General features: G+C 48.7%; 1 protein-coding gene across 1 annotated transcript in view; it reads left to right on the forward strand.

Moving 5' to 3' along the window:
- The window catches only part of CCDC12 (coiled-coil domain containing 12), a 46,219-nt gene extending 27,337 nt beyond the window's left edge, over positions 1–18,882 (forward strand). The window contains 6 exon segments of the mRNA XM_061474514.1: positions 2,964–3,034; positions 14,969–15,048; positions 17,306–17,367; positions 17,468–17,502; positions 17,917–17,993; positions 18,298–18,882. Of these exon segments, the coding sequence (XP_061330498.1) occupies positions 2,964–3,034; positions 14,969–15,048; positions 17,306–17,367; positions 17,468–17,502; positions 17,917–17,993; positions 18,298–18,377 (405 nt within the window). The 3' untranslated portion in view covers positions 18,378–18,882.
- Positions 18,883–19,345: the final 463 nt, after the last annotated feature.

The raw sequence follows: 19,345 nt of genomic DNA on the forward strand, positions 1-19,345 counted from the left end.
GCTGCCATGCGCAGGTACACCTTCCACTACATCTGGTGGTCTTGTCTGGGCTCGCTCCAACATTTTCACATCCTTCTTATGTTGGGGGGCCACAGAGCTGGACACAGGACTGTGGGTACTGCAGTCCTCATTATCCTGTGCTCCTTGCTGCTGAAGTATAGGATGGACCATATCTTGTTCTTTCCAGCTCTGGACATCCCCAGGGAGACTCTCTCACCCATCCTTGCCTTGCCAAAGGGCAGTGTGCCTGCTGTGTACCATCTGAGGTGCTACAGGGAGAGCTGTAGCAGAGAAAAAGTCCATGGCTGAAGTCATTATGGGGCTTATTGCATGAAGTTGCGTTTGCTTGTGGTGTGCTCAATTTTTCTAGGAATATGGTCAAGACTTTAGAAAATATTTGAGTGGCAAAGGAGAATAAACTGGAATTTAGGCAAGCTCTAGAAAAGTGGTAGGATTTCAGTATCAAAATTATTTCAGCATACAGGGAAAAGAAGGATTTTCAGGCTTGCAGTGTGAAAAACAGCCATGGCTCGATGTATTTCTGCTAAATATCTCTTTAGGATTTCTGAACCTGCTTATCACCCTCCTAGGTAAAACTCTAGCAAGAATGAGGGGAATGCAGGCTGTACGTGCATGCATTAAAAGTAGGAAGATATGAAAGGAATGAGAAGGGACTTCGAGTGCAGGAAGGCACTTCCCACAGCTTTGAATAATGTGTGGACTGAAGGGTGTCTAAAAATTACCCAGAGCTAAGCTGACACCACAAAGTTACAGCAGGCTGTGTGTGCTCTTCCCCAGCCAAGCTCATGGTCTTTATTGAACAAAAATATCTGTGCAAGTGTCACAAGGTTAATATGGAGTTAAAAATAAAACTAAAATTGCAAACAGGGAGTTAAAACTGTACTGAATCTTTGGTTTAGGAATGATGATTATCTTTTATTTCCTTTCTGAAAGGACAGGACCATTTTTATTGCCCTTTGATCAGGAACTGAACCTGAACAACTCCAGTCACTGATGAGCCTGAAACAGAGCTATTTCCGGGATCGCCTCCCTGTTTGCATGTAATCTAATTTTTAACCCAGGTTGCAGAATGGACTTTTAAAGTTCGTGTAGTCAAGATACACATGGTAAGCAAGCTGTTCACTAGAGAAACCATTCTGGTCCTTTCAGAGGTTAGGAATAAGTTTAGCTGGCAAATAAATTCGGTATCCTGAAATTGGTGTTAGTTATCTGAACTCCCCAGTGAAGCTTTTGAAACAAAAAGTAACTAATCAAAGTCATTTCAGAGCTGAAAGTGATGTTGGTTGTGTTCTAGTCAAACCCAGTTTTTCAAAGCAAGATGTGAACGTATTTCAGGGTTGAAAAAAAGACTTTGAACAGGCTGACCTACAGGGCTTCATCTCTGAACTGGGTACAAAGCACCAGTAACCTTTGCAGTGTGATAGAAGGATGTTTCTTGAAAATAGTTTCTGTGGTGTCTGAGCTGTTCCTGTTGAAAGGTAGATGAATACTGGTGAAGCAGCCCCTGTGCATTTGCGATGATGTGAATCATAGCCAGACACTACAAATGCTGTGTATTTATTACCTGTTAAACTGGGTAATACTTCTCCTGGAACTGGTCATGTTCAAGGAAATAAAGACTTCATCTACTGTCTGCTAGAGCTGCCACATTTTGCTTTTTATTTGTGGGTTGCCCCAGGAAGCTGTGGCTGCCCCATCCCTGGCAGTGTTCAAGGCCAGGCTGGACAGAGCTTGGAGCAACCTGGTCTAGTGGAAGGTGTCCCTACCTGTGGCGGGGGGTTGGAAATGGATGAGCTTTAAGGTCCCTTCCAACCCAAGCCATTCTGTGATGCTATGATTCTATGACTGGCAAATCAGAAAAGCAACACTTTCCAAGGAAGTTGTTCATTCATTGCATTTGCTATAGTGATATACACTTCAAAATAAGGGCAGATGTGTTTGCTGTGGACTATACTTTTTTCAGTGTCTGGATGAAATTACTTAATCTGTGTGAAAACCAAAGAACCCCCTTTCCAGCGCATTATTATTAATGTTTGATATCTGTGCCTGTTTGGATAATGGATATAATTGGTAACTTAACTAGTAAGGCATTAGTACCAGTGTCTGGGTGATGCAAAATGAGCCTTTTTACAATACTGTAGCACTGTATTAAAGACAAATTTGATTTGTGTTACCACACAGTGTCTCTGGAGCCGAAATTAGACCCTTTGTTGTGCTGATCACTGTTTAATTACTGCTGCCTTGTTTTGCAACCTGTTAAAATGTCCAAAATGATTACTTAGGAGAAAAAAAAGGGACCTGTGCGAAGCCTCCTGATATGTGCCTTTGTAGGTGATGGGCTGCATTGCCAGCCAGCCAAACATGGGCTTGCTCACTTCCTCAACTTGTATTACCTCTTCTGTCTTCCCTTTAACCAGTGCAATAATATCCATTCTTTCTTCTGGATCCAGAAATGTGGGGTTTAACTTCAGGTCCCTGCCACAGTGGCTCAGTAAGGTGTCTTAGCTGCCAGCAGTTCTCCATTTTGCTCAGTGCCCTGATCTCCTTTTCCTCTGCTGCTAATGTGAGGTGGTAATTCAGACATGCAATGAGGTTTCTGAACCTTGTTATTGATTGCAACTTGCTGTTTGCTCTCTGAATTGATGCAGTTACCGGTAATAAGGGGGATATCAGCACTGAGTGGTGTGATTGCCTCTGAGAGGAAAATTAAATTTGCCATGCTGCCGGTTCTTATATTTGTTTATCGTGCTCTCTGTACAGGCAGAATACTAAAGGGAGAAAAAGGAAAACAGGCTTAATTTTAAAGGTGTTGTAATTGAAAAGTAATTTCAAAGCACAACTTGCTGTTTGCCTTGTGCCCTGCGGGAGGGTTTCGGGGCTGCCGTTTGCTTTCCATCATTTCCAGAGAGGCCAGGGCCTAACAGATCAACTTCTCCTTTCAGAATAAGGACAGCGGTGAATGTGAGAACAAGCGTCCTAGAGAAGATGAAGAAGAGGAGACTGTCAAGCACAAGTAATTATTTATTTATTCCCACTTGTCTCTCTTGTATGTGTAGTTCAGACACTGCTGTCGTTGGCTAATTAGGATCTTTCCTTGGCTTCTAACACGTGATTTAGTTTTGTTTTTAAGTGTCAGTTTGATCTCATGCTCATGAAAATGATCTGAAATGGGGGCATAAAGGGGAAAAGCCTGTGGCTGACCTACAATGTTCTTGGGGGTAGCAAGGGAAGGTGTTACCATCAGAGGTGTCTGGAGCATTTAGGCTGCCTTGGATTTGCCATCCATTGCTGTACCTCTGACCCCTGCACATGTGTTGTTTGAAGTGTGGAGGTTATTATTTTCCATGAACAGCGGCCCACAGGGTACACGTGGCTGTTTAACTGTGGCCCACTGCTGTTCTGTCTTGTCACCGGAAAACGTGAACACAAAACTTAACGGAGCACAGTGTGGCTCCTGGCACGACCAGCTGACTGTGCAGTTGGTTTCCTGCCGGTAAAAATGCCATCAGGTCTCCTTTGGAGACGATGAGGGGGTAGTTTGGTTTGAAGATGTGGGACATGACCTTTTCTCATTGTTTTACTGCTAGAAACCTCCTCTGTGGGATGTGTGCTGTAGAGATGATGCTGCGGATGAGCACATGTGAGAAAGCAGTGCAAAATTCTTGCTGCTTCTGGGGAATAACTGCGTGAAAAAGATTGTGGCCAACAGGCTGAGGGAGCAGGTTCCTCTGCTCCGCTGTCATGAGGCTCCCCTTGCAGGCCTGTGTCTGGCTGTGGGGCCACCAGCGTAAGAAGGATGTGGAGGTGTTGCAGTGAGTCCAGAGGAGGCCACAAAAATGCTCCAAGGGCTGGAGCACTTCTCCTATGGAGATAGTCTGAGAGAGCTGGGCTTTTTCAGCCTGGAGAAGAGAAGGCTCTGGGTAGACCTTAGAGCAGCTTCGAGTGCCTAAAGGAGCTGACAAGAAAGCTGGAGAGGGCCTTTTGACAAGGGCAGGTATGGACTGGACAAGGGGGAATGGCTTTAAACTGACAGAGGGGAGATTGAGATGGGATCTGAGGAAGAAGTTCTTCCCTGTGAGGGTGGTGAGGCCTTGGCACAGGTTGGCCAAAGAAGCTGTGGCTGCCCCATCCCTGGCAGTGTTCAAGGCCAGGTTGGACACAGGGGCTTGAAGGAGCCTGGTCTAGTGGAAGGTGTCCCTGCCTGTGGTAGGGGGTTGGAACTGGATGAGCTTTAAGGTTCCTTCCCACCCTGACCATTTTTGGGTTATATGATATCTCCTGGCAGAAAATACATCCTTTATAACAGTCCACGTGGGTTTGGTGCTGGGAGTGCTTCTTGAGTGTCATCACTGAGACTGAACTTGGTTTGTAGGTTTGGGTTTTGTGTCAGAAGAGGCATGAGGTCTGGGCTGAAGCTGAAACAGGAGCTTCATCAAGGGAATAATGATGAATAATGAATAAACAGCTCTTGCTTTCCAGTCCTGCCACTTGATACACTGTGTGGTGAGGTGATGCAGCATGTGGTGGCCCACTGGCAAGATGCATCAGGCCTGGGCTGTCTTTACCACTGTGTAAGCTGGCATCATTAGGCTAACAGCAGTGCATTGCTGCTCTGAAACTGAAATTATGAATTGGTCCTCTAAATCTATGAAAATAATTTGGTTTTCTATTGTGACTGACTTCCAGGCTGGGGATTGATACTTTTTATCTACTACTGGAGCATATCGGAGGTGATGTGGTTTCTTACTGAGTCTTCAGCGTCACTGCTGTCAAGTTGGTAAATCACTTTTTCCATGAGCACTTGTTCATGAGCTCTCATCTTATGGCAGGTTCAGTAAAAAGCCTTCCCCTGCCTGAGGGTAATGCCCTTGAAATTTCACCAAGGTGGAATGTAAAGAACAGAGGTGGTGAGTAGGAGCTCCCATCTCCAGCCAGCTCTGTACTGGTGCATGAAACTCCCCACAGGTGTGGGCCAGGGCTTCTCTTGAAACATGTGGGAGTGGTGCCTTTGGGAGGCAGCTTTTGGGGCGAAAAGTCTGCTTTCCAGGTTGATTTTCCTGGAGGAGTCAGTATCTTTGTCCATCTATCCAACTACAGCATGTTCTGTTGGGATCCAAGCGTAACTTTGCAAGGCAAATTAGAGCAAGATCTGCTCTGCAGGAAATGTTTGAATCACAAATTTGGCTGAGATGATTCTTGGCTTTTGCCGTACTTGTTGCATGTCCTTTTTCTGTTGCCGGAATCGGATCTGTGTTAAGATCTAGAAAGCTGGTGAGCTGATAATATTTTTATTTCCCAATAGTGTATATGAACTTTCTGAGCCCTTTGAAAAAGGGAACTGCTTTGCCCTAATGTCCTGTTTGCTGGTGGCAGGTGAGCAGGGATAATCTGCTGGCATTTACCCTGGATCTGGGAAAGGAGGGGTCCCTGGTAAATGAAATCTGCCTTCCCTGTAAACCACTTGCACCTAAACAAGCACCTCAATAGCTGTGCTGCTTTCTCAAGCTAAAAACCACCACGAGCACCACGTGGGGAGGGGAAATCTAGTGGTTCAATAAATAATCCTGTGGCCTGTGTGCAGGATTTAGGTGCACTGCCTGCCCTGAGAGGCAAACAGCAGCCTGGGGCTTTTGCTGCAGGCTGGTTCCTCTTGCATCCCTGCAGCTGCACCTTCTGCACCAGCCTGAGACCATCCTTTATTCCCTATACAAAGGACAGAACTGCTGGGCGCTGCGTTAACTAATACTTTCCTCTGCCTATGGGGCGACACGCTTTTTGGCAGCTTCCTGTTTTGTTTTCTGATTGACTCAAATATCCCCATCCCCCTCACCCCCTTTTTTCTTTTCTCTTTTTTCTTCCTTGTTTTTATCTTTCACTGCAAGCCACCACCACAGGAACAAGTGCTGACGAAGCCCCTTGCGAAAACCTCGCAGCAGTTTCAGCTTGGGCTATCTCTGATCTGAGCTCTCAGGGGAGTTTGTATCTTTGTAATTGCGAAGAGCTGGGGTTATTTATGTTTTTGTAACCAGTTTTGCTTTAGCCCACTGACCAGGAAACACCTTCCGCTGCGGCGCAGCCTGCGATCTGCCTTTGTAAGGAACAGGGTGTGGGTGGACTTCGGCCCTTCCGCCCCATTCCCACAGGGAAAAGCAGTCTGGGACATGGGGATCGGCAAGGCGAGCTCTGCGTAAAGCCAAGGCTGGCATTGCTGCCCCATAGGGAGCAGAGAGGTGTTGGGCTGTAGTTATGCAAGCAGACTCATCAGGGATGTTAAAAGTGTAAATAAAAATCCAAGGTAGGGCTTGGAGAGGAAGGCCACACACACACACACACACGACAATCTTCAACTCTTCAATTTAACTAGAAATTAAGCTTCAGTGAGCTGCTGCTAATCAGCTGCCCGTGTTTCGACACTTAGTCATCCTGTGAAATTACAGCTCTGTACTGTGCCGCTTGCAGAGATGAATTTCTGGGAGGAGCTGGGGGAGGCAGGGTTGGGAAACGAGATCTCTCCCCTCTCATGGGAAGAATGTCACGGGGCAGGTCAAACCCACTTTATTTTCTCTGCACAAAAGAAAATACAGTGGTGAGTCTCCTCAGTGTTTGCTTTAGCTTGGCTGGATGGCCAAGGCAGTGGCAGAGATTGCTGTGTGGACGTGCTTCCTCACATCCTGGAGCGTGGAGAGCTTAATGAAGAGTTTAACAATAATAAATAGAATGAAATCAAATACCGGAGACATCAGTGTTTGCAGGTAGGCTGGGTTTGGTACATGTGGCATATCTGATCAACATCTGCATGGACAGCTGAACCTGTTACCGCTAGTGGTGTGTCCTGATGGACACTGCAGTGTGTCAGGCTCCATCCCCACTGTGCATCTCCAGGGACCATCTGGACCGTGTTTGTTCCCTTTGCTGAGGAAGTGCTTCGCCCATAGAAGAGGAGGTGGGCATGGGCAAGGCTGTGTAGCATTGTATCTTTTGCTCAGTGCTGGAGAAGGGGGGGGACAGGAGTTTAGATGGCTGAATTCACCTGGCTGCAGAGACACGGGAGCTGGCAGGATCTTAGCTCCATCCTGAAGGTGCTTGTCCACGTTTTGATGCAGCACAGAGCCCTTCTCCAGAGCAGTAAGGATGCTGTGGACCTTCCCTCTCATTACATCTGTATCTGTAACTCTGGGGGAGATATCCAGAACATGATTTGCTTTTGTAGGGAAAGCCCCATGGAGCTTCAGCTGGTCCAAAGCCTGGCTGCACTCTCCTCACCGAGGCTGTTGCTGTGTTCCATGAGTGCCTGATGATTCTGCCTTTGCCTTGGACAGGTTGGGTGTCCCTCTACCTGTTCCCTAGCAACAGCGTGCAAGTGTGAGCACCCAAAGGTGAAACCTTGGCCCTTCCCACCCAACAACTGGCTCTGAGTTCCCAACATCTTCCCAGCAGTCCACTCTTCTTCAGTAGTAGAAACCCTGTAAAAGAGCATGGGCAAAGTATGCTCTTGTGCCAGCATGCGAAGGAGCATAGCTGGGTGCTGCAGGCACTTTGCATATAGAATCATAGAATTGTTTAGGTTGGAAAAGATCTTCAAGATCATTGAGTCCAACCATTAACCAGACACTGCAAAGTCCACCACTAAACCATGTTCCCAAGCGCCACATCTACAAGTCTTAAATTCCTCTGAGGGTGGTGATTCCACCACCTCCCTGGGCAGCCTCTTCCAATGCTTGACAACCTTTTCAGTGAAGAAATTTTCCTTACATCCAATCTAAACCTCCCCTGGCACAACTTGAAGCCATTTCCTCTCATCCTACAGCCAGATCCTGGTGCTGTGTCGCCAGCCTGGGTCCCACGCTGCAGATCAAGTATGGGTTTTGTCCTGATAGTGTTTACTGGTTGTAAAGCAGGCACAAGTTGTTTGTTTGCTTTGAATGTGCTCAGCTGCCTGGAAAAGCAGCATAGGAGGCCTGACAGCCTTGTGGCGCCTGCCTGCACCTGAAGAGCTTCCTTTGCAGCAGCACTCAGGGATATATCTCTCCCCATCCTTGCTCCCTCAAGAAGCGCATCCTGAGAAACCAGCTGCCTTGGCAAGTTTCTGGGGCTCATGGTGTTAATACAGGACGTTGTTTCTTTGGCATTCCTCGAGTGCCTTTTGGCAGCTTGGGGAGGAGGATGTGTTCTGACATGCTCAGCTATTTGAGCAGGAGCAGCCCTCTACCAGTGAGAAGAGATTGCTCCTTGGAGGGTGTGTCCTGATGGGTCTCTGCCTCTGCTTGTTGCTTGCTCTTTTTCTGCCTTGGGTGACGAATCTAGGAAGGAAAGCAATAACTTCGTCCTCTTGATCAAACAACAGCTCTGGACCTTGGTGTTAGAGAGGACCCCATTTTACTGCAAGAGTGGGTGTTGCAAAGAGTTGAGCCTTGACTAACGTGGTAACGTGTGTGTTCGGATGTGAAAGTAATTGCTTGGTTTCCAAGCTGTAGCAGATGCAGCTGTCTTGGTGTCTGTCTTGGTTGCTGAAAAGTCATTGTACACAAAAAGACACCCTGGAGATGGATGGACCTTGCTCTCAAAGCCAGCCTGCCCGTATGGGAGCCTCCAAGAAGCTTGTGGCAGGAGGTGGTGCACCCAGATGTCAAAGCTGCCTGCAAGGGGACCAGCTGGTAGGAAAGCAGAGTGCAAAAAAAAAAAAGGGGGGGAGGTTGTGAAATACCTGAAGGGGACTGACAAAAAGTCTGGAGAGGGACTTTCTACAGGGGCATGTAGGGACAGGACAATGGGGAATGGCTTTAAACTGACAGGGGGGAGGTTTAGATGAGAACTGGGGAGAAAGTTCTTCCCTGTGAGAGTGGTGAGGCTCTGGCACAGTGAGGACCTTTGCCCAGCGAAGCTGTGGCTGCCCCATCCCTGGCAGTGTTCAAGGCCAGGTTGGACGGGGCTTGGAGCAACCTGGTCTAGTGGAAAGGTGCCCCTGCCTGTGGCAGGGGGTTGGAACTGGATGAACTTTAAGGTCCCTTCCACCCCAAACCATTCTGTGGTTCTATTAAATTAAGTCTGTGCCAGGAATGATGGGTGTTGTATAGCAAGTCTTGCAGTAGCCTTAAAGAGTGATGGTGCTGCAGAGTTCCATCAGTACCCATTGGTGATCATGCAGCACCCACTATATACTAGGTGACTTTGCAGAGAATTGCAGCAGGTTGGGGAGGGAGTGACTGAAGGGAGCAAAAAGAATATAAGAATCCAAGCCTGAAATCTGTGTCCAAATGCTCTTAATCTCATTCTTTCCATGGAATCTAAAGATGGTAGGAGAGAGTTTATGTTTTTCAGTCAGTTAAACTCGCTATACAATGAATTTTCCCTGGAAAAAAAAAAGTTAGGAACCTATAGAAAAAGCTTGAAAATGATGTCTGCTATTTGGTTTGCAATTGGAAGCAGAAAAGGGAAGAGGCATTTTGAGGAGAAGTGTGCTGCTGCTGAAGAGCATCTGAGTGATGCCCCAAGGGACATCTTTGCTGCATGGTCTCCAGGTATCCCAGCATCCCTGCTCCTTTCAGGTTCTTCAGTAGCTTGGCCAGAGTCTAATATGGGCTCCCTCCAGCTTTAGTCCCAAACCTCCTGGGCTGCTGCAGAAGTCTCCTGCTTTGCTGTTCTTGGTTGTCGGGCTGCCTTGTCCCAGCTCCTTCAAACCTTCTTGCACTCACGGAGCACATGGTGGAGCAGAGAAGGGTCCACCAAACCACTACGCCTTCAAGGATTTCAAACTTTGCCATATCTTCTGCAGCAGTAACTCGTTTACATGTTTGAGTGTGGCTTCCCAGGACCCCCAGGAGTCAGTGAATTCTGGAGATGCAGAAAAATAAAATGGAATTGTTGTGCTGGCTCCTCTTTAAAGAACAATGTGGAAATGGTTGCTCAGGACATTTGGTTCCAAGCAAGTTGGAATAACGGTCAGAAAAATGGAAGGCTCTGAATACGGGGTCTCTGGAGCAGCTTGAGAAGGTCAAAGGGCAGGAAATTCTCATACCAGATGATATTTCTCCAGGGTTTTGGAAGAGAAGTTGCCTGAAGTTGCTAAGATAGGTTTGAGAACACCCAGTGTAGTCGTCCCTAAACTGCTTCCAAAGAATGGAAGGGCACTTCAGAAATAGTGATCTACGAGCCTTGGTGTTTGAAACCTCTTAATTTTGGTGATGCAGCAGGGGAAGCATCTTTTTCACCTAGCTTCATCAGGTGCCTAGGGCTGAGGAGCACAAGAGTGATGTGAAGGGCTTGAGGAAGATTGAAAGGTGAAGAGCTGTGGAGGAGCACCCACCTCTGATCCTGGGCAGAGTAGGCAGGGTCTGCAGATGCTGCTGGACACTAGCCTTCTGCTAGTACCTGTCCTGCTGAGGTCCACTTGCGTCTTTCACCTCCGGAAGCACTAAGAAAACTGTACTGAGATGTCCTAGGCAGCTTTCCTCAACCTTGGAGAGGTAAGACCAGGAAGGTGCCCTTTAAGCACTCTAGTCAGTGCAGCTCCTGGTGACTGTTTTCTGATAATAACTGTGGGAGTGAGCATGCTGTGACACCTAAGAAATTGTTGTTACAGGGTTTCTTGGCAAACCCATTCCCTTTGCTCCTGATGCAAGGACATCAGTGTGTGGGCTCTTCACCAGAAGTCTTTAAAAGATCCATTCATCAATTGGGGAAACTCTTTGTTCCATAAAGCCCTTGGGGCTGGAGGAGTAAAGCAAAAAACAAGCTGTCAGGAAGCTTTTAAGTGTCCTGTGTTTTGCATCGAGATAGCTGTTTGCATTCTGTGCATACCCTGCATGCCATGCTGTTTCCAACCTGCCTGCTTCAAAGAAAACTTAAGGTCTCCTCTTCTTCCCCAGCAAGGAGCTCCAGGCCTGAGTGGAAATTGGATTTGAGGCATTCCTGATGCAAAACAGGGAACATGTCACTCCTGACAGGCCTTTAGGAGATGCTGGAAGGCTGTGTCCATAGTGTCCCTCTGTAATTGGTGCAGCTGCCCAAATCCTCATGTGGTTCTAGGAGCTTCTAACGCAGACCTGCCCTCACAACCAGTTGTAATGGTATAACCACCTCCATTGCTAACTGTCCTGCCTTGTTTGGGCTGCAGTGGTCTGGAAGACACTCCACAAGGTGCTCAAGGAGTAGGAGATCATCTGGGTTGGGCACATCCTCCATCACTTACAAGGAGATGGTGGTAAAATCTGGTATTTGACCATGCATGAACTTGATTTCACCCTAAAGTCAAATGGGTCAAACACAGCTCTTCTCTGGGTGCTCAGCCCCTTTCTATGAGCATGTTAGTGCTGGTGCTTCACCATGATGTGCCCTCCATCACCAGGAGCTGTGCTCCCTAACCTGGCTCCTATGTTCCCGTTCTGCTGCAGAGCCTGATGTTAATTTTGGTGTTATTTTTGTTTTCATGGGAACTCGGATAATTCATCAGTTGTGAAGTGCACCAGCTGTCTTCTTGGAACGCAGCACTGGAGGAACTGCTGGTACCTGAGCTTTATTTAACTCACCTCTGCAGAAGATCAGCAACTTCTAAATATAAATATATGTGTATATATATATATATATATATATATATATATATAGTTAACCCTTGCCTGCTTTCAAGTTACTCAGGATAGCACCTCCCTGCTTCTCATCTCTCTGTCTTTACAACCTCCTGTGCACAGAAGAGGGGGGAGATGATGTGAGCGTGACCTTGCTGTTAAGTCCCTGAGCCCCCCAAGGAGGCTGCTGTGGGATCACTGGGCACCAAGAAGTACCAGAGGCAGGTGCAGAAGCTGCTCTCACCTCACCCAGTTAATTAAAGGGATCAGTTTTTGTTTGTTTTCTCCCAGTGCTCGCGGTTTGAACCCAGCACACGGGTTTAATAAGGAGCTGAAAGCACTGGTGCCAGGCACAGAGGGAGCTGTGTGCAGCTTTGCAGCCCTTCTCCTCTTCACCGTTGCTCATCAGCTGCTTCCCCTTCTGCCGGGCCAATGCCACTGCTCGTCCCCATCTGTGGTACAGCCTGCCAAGTTGTGCATTGTGGTTTTATTTTCTTTAATCTTGTGGATGAACTTCCAGCAAGCATGAGCAGTGCTGCACTGCAAGGCTTTTGTTTGCAAGCCAAGGTAGGGCTTTCTGAGTGGGAAGAGTGTTGGGGAAGCAGGCTTAAACTCCCAGTTCCTCTTCCTTGTGTGATCCTCAAGTGGTGCCAAAGCCCTGCAATAATATAATGAAGGGCTGGTCTCCCTTCTTTTACCAGGAACCAGACCTCCAGCATGTGTGCCCTATGAAATGTGGGATCTGGGAGCTTCTGCTTCAAACAGGAGACCTCTTAGCGCTCTGCTGGCTTGGCTGTGGCCAAGCAGCCGCAGCTCCCGCTGCATGTGCAGAATCATAGAATAACAGAATGGTTTGGGTTGAAAGGGACCTTAAAGATGACCTAGCTCCAACCCCCCGACATGAACAGGGACACCTAATGATTTTGAAACATTGCTTGTCACGATGTAATGGCAATGTTTTGCTGGACCAAAAGGAACAGCTTGTTTAGCTCATAACTCTCTTGTTTTGGGTTGTCTGACCCTAGGGAGTCTCTGGTTCCCTTTTAGCTGCAAATCCTTCTAAATGTAGTAAGCTGAGGAGATCAGGAAGTCTGGGAGATGTTGAAAGTTTGTGCTCTGCAGGGTCTACCACTTTGCCATATAAATCCCCTCCAACATGCATGAGCGAGCCTTTGGTCAGATGTGAGACATCACAGCCTGATGTCCTGTTGCCTCCTGAATGAAGGAACTGCTCCTCTTCCTCCCCCAACTTCCCAGGTTGGAAACAGAATCCTGCCAATTGGAGATTGTCTGTAAAATCACAGAATAACGGTGATTCCTGTGTGCCTGGGGTTGGCATCTCCTTCTGCAAGAAAGCAATTGCTTGATCCTCCAAGATCAACCTTCCTGAAAAGAGCTGCCTTTCTGGCTGGGGATTGGTGGTGGTCAGTACAGGTTAATTTGATAAATCCCTCCTTCCAGGGCATGTGTGTGTAAAAATACATGTGAAACTCTGCACAGCAGCTTGTCTTCATGAGGTAGTGGTGCTCTTGGCCTGGGGAAGGTATTGCAGCTACATGCTTATCTCTCCTGTGCTGCTTTTGAGCATCCTTTCTCCCACTGCTGGGGAAAGGTGTTCCTGTTTCATGGTGTTGCATTGATGCAAAGGCTCGGGGGACCTGGGCTTGAAGACATGAGAAGTGTCTGCAAGTCTTCTAATCTGCCTGGGCTCTGTTTTCCAGTCTGCTGGTTGCATTTATCTTGCTGAGCTCCATTCATGTCCTTCCACCATAACTGTGGCACCAGCCATGGTGTGGGTCGGACACTTTGCAAATAGATTCAGCTGCTGGAGAGGGGATGGCATGGCATGGGAAGGGTAGGACTTTCCTGTTGTGCTCCAGGAACTACCAAAGTTGTTTGGTTTTTGTGGTTCCCACACATGCATGGCCATCTGGCTGCTGACCTTCCTCTTCCTGCCTCTCTTGCACTGTAAATTCTTCACCTTTAGTCATTCTTTGCTTTGACTATAAGCCCTTGGGTTGGCTAGTTCTCACTTGCTTCTCCATCAGTAAACTAGCAGGGAGATGGCCCCAGGTATTACCTGTCTGCTGGGAGAAAAATGGTAATACTGAACTGTTGATTTTCCTTCCTGATCAAAGCGCCTTCTGCTGTGTTTGCATCGGAGCTCTCTGCATCCTCCTTTGCAGCAACACAACTGCCCTCATTGCTGCTGAAGGCTTTGCTGACATCTGGGGCAGAAGCACTGCTGGGCAGCAAGTGCCTCAGTTTCTGTTTAAACTGATTAAGCTCATCAACAGTGTTAAATGAATTTAATCTACTTAATTTGCACTGTGGGCTAGTGTACTGTTATTAGGCTAGTGTACTGTTATTAAGATCCATTGGTCTGCAGAGCGTGTTGTAGGCATGTGTAAGCAGTTGGAGGTGGGATGGGTTCTGTGAGCTGGATCCTCAGGGCTCTAGTTGTGGAAATACCTCTGCTTGAAGCTTCTAGGTTTTGACCTCAGGGAGGAATCAACTTGAGAGCTCGCATGACTATCTAATGGTTGTCCATTTGAGGCCTAAATTATTTGGGAGAAGTATAGAAGGAACTTGAATAGGGGGAGAGTTAACATCTGGGTATCAGGGAGGTGTGTGCCCTGTGGAGGGGGCTGACTGCTGACTTTGAGCTCTTGTGGAAGGAGGTGTAAGGATGGATGAACGTAGAATTATAAAATCCTAGAGTGGACCCTTAAAGCTCATCCAGTTCCAGCCCCCTGCCATGGGCAGGGATACCTTCCACTAGACCAAGTTGCTCCAAGCCCCATCCAGCCTGACCTTGAACACTGCCAGGGATGCCTGGAAAGCCACAGCTTCTCTGGGCAGACTTCTGTGAGGTTTGGGTATCATCATTCCTGTCTCTGTCAGCTCCACCACCCATTTTGCTCAGGAACCTGAATTTGCTCCCCTTATTTGCACTGTGTGTTTGTAGTATTGCAGAAGCCTCTCTGGTGACTGAGTAACCGCCTTGTACCCCAAATACTCTTTTTTTCCCTGTCCTTCCTATGTACCCTCCTGGGATAATTTTTTCCCCTGGTTGTGGATCTCTCGTGTTCCCATACTGAGTCTGTCATTGGGTTGAGACCTAGAAGGGAGCTGGGCTGAAGTTCAGAGCTTTGCAAAACCACTTGTGTCCATTACTAGCCGCCTCTGCTTGGCTTGCCAAGACATCACCTTTATCCTGCTGAGCTCTGGCATGACCCTGTCTTTTCTGACAAGCACGGGTTGCTGCCAACTCCTGGCCACTGCCTGCAGCTGCTATTGCAGATATGCCCCTCACTATTGAGAGCCCATGGTCTGTCGTGGCAAGGATGTGTCTCACTGCTCTGTGCTCTTCCCTTCCTCCCCAGGGAGCTCAAACTACGAAACTACGATCCTGAAGATGAGGAGCTTAAGAAGAGGAAGATGCCGCCAGCCAAGCCAGCCTCAGGTGGGTGCAAGGGGGTGCATGGGAGGTGACACAAGGAAGGACAACAGCAGAAGCATTGCCAGAGGTGGTGCCATGGTGAGGTTCCCTGTGCTTTACTCTCTTCTGGCGGCTTTCAGACAAGGCAGATCATATAATCAGACTGGTTTGGGTTAGAAGGGACCTTAAAGACCTTCGAGTTCCAGCCCCCTGCCATGGGCAGGGACACCTTCCATTAGACCAGGTTGCTCCAAGCCCCGTCCGACCTGGCCTTGAACACTGCCAGGGATGGGGCAGCCACAGCTTCTCTGAGCAACCTGTGCCAGGGCCTCACCAGCCTCACAGGGAAGAACTTCTTCCTCAGGTCTCATATAAGTCTTCCCTCTGTCAATTTAAAGCCATTCCCCCTTGTCCTGTCCCTACCTACCCTTGTCAAAAGCCCATCTCCAGCACTCTTATTAGCCCCTTTAGGCACTGGAAGCTGCTCTAAGTTGTCCCCAGAGCCTTCTGTTCTCCAGGCTGACCAAGCCCAGCTCTTTCAGCCTGTCTCCATAGCAGAGGTGCTCCAGTCCTTGGAGCATCTCCATGGCCACCTCTGGACTTGCTCCAACAGCTCCATGTCCTTATATTGGAGTCCCAGATCTGGACACAGGATTGCAGGGGGCTCTCACAAGAGCAGAGGGGGAGAATCCCCTACCTCACGCAGAGCCCTTTGCAGGGATTCACTGACTGCACATCCCATCTCCTTCCCGTTCACCAGTCTCCCACACCAGAGAGAATGAGGCAACACTTGCCATTGTGAGGACAAAATAAACCAGCATGGGACTTTGCATCCAGCCAGCATGCTGTAGAGTGGATGGGTTGTACCCTTCCTTTCTAAAAGTCAGGAGGCTTGGAAAACTCTCTGCTCCTGATCACTTCAGCTGAAGGTGCAAAAGCCACTGGATGTATTCTGTTGGTAGCTTGCTGGTGAGGTGTTTAGGTCCTAGGAGATGACTGTCTGCAGCCCTGGAGGGTGATGGCATGTCTGAGCAGCCATGGTGGGAGTGCCAGGAGCTCTCCCACTGCTGCTGGGTGAGTGTGATGCTTGCGGCCCATGTTGCCTCATCATCCTCTCACCTGTGAGGACTGCACACCCTGTGTTGCACAAGTGGGGTGTGTGTCTGAGCACACCGGGTCCAGCCCCAAACCAGAGGGTTGACACTCAGGGGAGCTGAGCTCTCGCTGGAGGGTGCTAAAGGAGACTCTGGCTGTTTTTTGTTTATCTTTAAACAAATATTAGTCATGAGTCCAGGGTGTTCAGTCTGCTATTTCCTAACACTGAACCTCAGCCCAGCTCTTGAGAGGGAAGCAAAGGGTAGATCTTCCCTTGATCTTGAAATATTAAGTCCTCCTGAAATAGATCTTTTTAAAAATGCCCTAAATCAAAAGGCTGCCTCTGGGAGCATAGCAGAGATCTGCTGACACTCTGCTTTCTTGGTACCTTTGTAAAAGTTTAAAACTTCCCCCGATTGTTCCCTGGAGTGTCATTTGGAATTGGGAACAGGAATTTTGGCTGTTTCCAGTAAAACTCGCCCTCTCAGCAAGCCCTTCTTTGGAGCTGCAGTCCCCATTGGCTGCCGTTCCTGTGTCTGGAGCATCCAGCCTGTCTGTCCTTGGGCACTTTGTGGGAGGGAGAAGGACAGAAGGGCCGAGGCTCACTGTATTTCATATTAAATGTGCCTTGGGCATATCTGCTTGCTGGACCAAGATTCCTGCCACAGGGATGTGCTCTCCCTGGTCCCCACACCCCCTCCTTGTGCAGGCACAGTGTTGAAGGATGGAGGGCTGTTTGCCATGCAAGCTTTGCCATAATCCTTGGTATCTTTTTGTATGGTTTGGGTTGGAGCTTGATTTCCCCAGGTTGTCTCAGGTGGTGGCCTTGTAAATGAGTCACAGTGAGTCAAATGCCACTTGCGGAGCAGCTGGTCCCTGCAGGTTTTATGGAAAGAAGGCTGGAACCGAGCAGGCGACCTCTTGCTTCTGTTGGTATTTGTGGCATTTAATGGTTGTTGAGTTTGCATCATTTCCAGGTGATTTTTGGGAGTCTCTGAAAGGGTTTGGGTGGTGCGAGTACACATCCTGCTTGTACTCACTTGTATGTGCCATGCTCTTAGGGCAGAGATGTTCAAATGGGCTTTTGTGAACCAAGTCAGAGTTCTGGTGGGTTTCCCTGTTCCTTGTCCTCTTGGTGTCCTGCTGCTGCACCCTGCGCTCATGCTGGTCTTGTTCCCCCATCTAGTGGAAGACAAGGTGAAGGACCAGCTGGAGGCTGCCAAGCCAGAGCCCATCATCGATGAGGTGGTACGTATATTGCAAGCCATTCTGTGCTGGGTGTATCTGTCTGTGTCCAGGCTTGAACCTTGCCTGCAGCTCTCACTGGGTGTCTCCTCTTCTTCCCTAGGATTTGGCAAACCTGGCCCCCAGGAAACCAGACTGGTGAGTGCCTGCCAGAGCCCTGCTGTGGGTGAAAGGTTGTTGGCATCAGTGCTGGGTTATTACCAGCTCGAGGTTGTCCAGGTTGGGTTAAAACCGCTAGAAGTGGGAAACCCAGCCCTGCTTTGAGGAAGATTCAAAGCATGGGACTGTCTTCACTTTTCCTGCTTCCACGAGGCGGCTCTGCTGATCCCTCTGGGATGCTTGTCACCATGGTGGACTCATCGACAAGGAATGCTAGGGCATTGAGTGGTTTGCCCATCAGAGTGTTCTCCTGATGGGGGAGATACTCTGCTCCATGGTGCTCACAGGAGAGAGAATGAGTTTCTCTTCCACTGGGAAGGGTGTAATGTAGCCCTTGATTTCACATTTCCCTGGGGTGAGGATTTGTTCTGACATTGTCTCTTCCCTCTCCAGGGATTTGAAGCGAGATGTAGCCAAGAAACTGGAGAAGCTGGAGAAGAGGACGCAGAGAGCCATTGCTGAGCTAATAAGTGCGTTATGGTGGCGGAGGGATGGTGTACGTGGGGGTCACCATTTGTTCCAGAGGCATTACACGATGCTTGCTGGGAGCTTGGTGTCTTGCTGTTGGGCCAGGAAGGCACTGGCAGAGTTTGGTGGTCTTCCCAAAAGGGTCTGGGAAGCTGTTGGTCCCACTAGCTTCCCTAAGGCTGCATGCATGCTTGGCTTGCATGACTGGGGGGATGGTCTGTGGGCTCGGGGATTCATGTCCTCCACCTTGTAGGATCCCCAGTACAGCCGGTTTATCACTAAGCCACTGATGTTTTTCACTTGCAGGAGAGCGGTTGAAAGGGCAGGAGGAGGAGCTGGCATCTGCTGTTGGGTCAGCAAAGCAGGAGGGAAGTGACTCTGACTGAGGAGGTCCATCAGGCAGCGTCGGGCTTGGGATCTGCCAGCGATGCTGATCCTGTTGCTCTCGGGTAGAGGCACCTTGTTGGGACATGCTGCTCACCAGCCCTTAGAGTGCCAGAGCCATGACCATTTCCCGGAGAACTGGTTCTCCTCTTCCTGAACAAAGATGCCTTTTTCAAGGTGCTTCTTTCTGTGGAAGAGCTGGTGTTAACTGCCAGCTGGGGAACAAAGAGGTGTCTTCTCTAGAGAGCTGGCTGTGTGTATTTGGGAGCATCCATGGTCAGACCCAACATGTGCAGGATATCTCTCGTGGAAGTGGCTGAGTGGCTTCGGACCCAATCGCTGCTTGATGTTAATTTACGATCTGTTCCTTGAAGTTTCCTGACCCTCCTGGGCGGTGCAGTGTGTCTCTGTAGATACACCACTTCTGTATGTTTTGTAATTGACAAAGTTTGTTGTTAACAAATCTTTTAATAATAAAACAGTCCCACAGTGGAAGAAGTTGTCACTTGTTCTGCAGAGGACTGGGTAGAGGCAGCTCATAGAATCCTTGAGCACTTCCAGGGATGAGGCAGCCTCAGCTTCTTTGGCCAACCTGTACCGGTGCCTCCTCACCCTCACAGGGAAGAACTTCCTCATATTAGCCCATCTCAATCTCCCCTCTGTCAGTTTAAAGCCATTCCCCCTTGTCCTGTCCCTATCTGCCCTTGTTAAAAGCCCATCTCCAGCTTTTTTGTTGGCCCCTTTAGGCACTGGAAGCTGCTCAGAGGTCTCCCTGGAGCCTTCTCTTCTCCAGGCTGAACAAGCCCAGCTCTCTCACCCTGTCTCCACAACAAAGGTGCTTCAGCCCGTGGAGCATCTTTGTGGCCTCCTCTGAACTCACCCCAACAGCTCCATGTCCTTCTTGTGTTGTTGCCCCAGAGCTGGATGCAGGGCTGCAGGTGGGGTCTCACCGGAGCAGAGTAGAAAGGGA

This window comes from Pezoporus flaviventris, unplaced genomic scaffold (genome assembly GCF_033815535.1).
Source record: "Pezoporus flaviventris isolate CSIRO_AGI_PZ_B2104156 unplaced genomic scaffold, CSIRO_AGI_Pfla_v1 ptg000079l, whole genome shotgun sequence".
Lineage (NCBI taxonomy): Eukaryota > Metazoa > Chordata > Aves > Psittaciformes > Psittacidae > Pezoporus > Pezoporus flaviventris.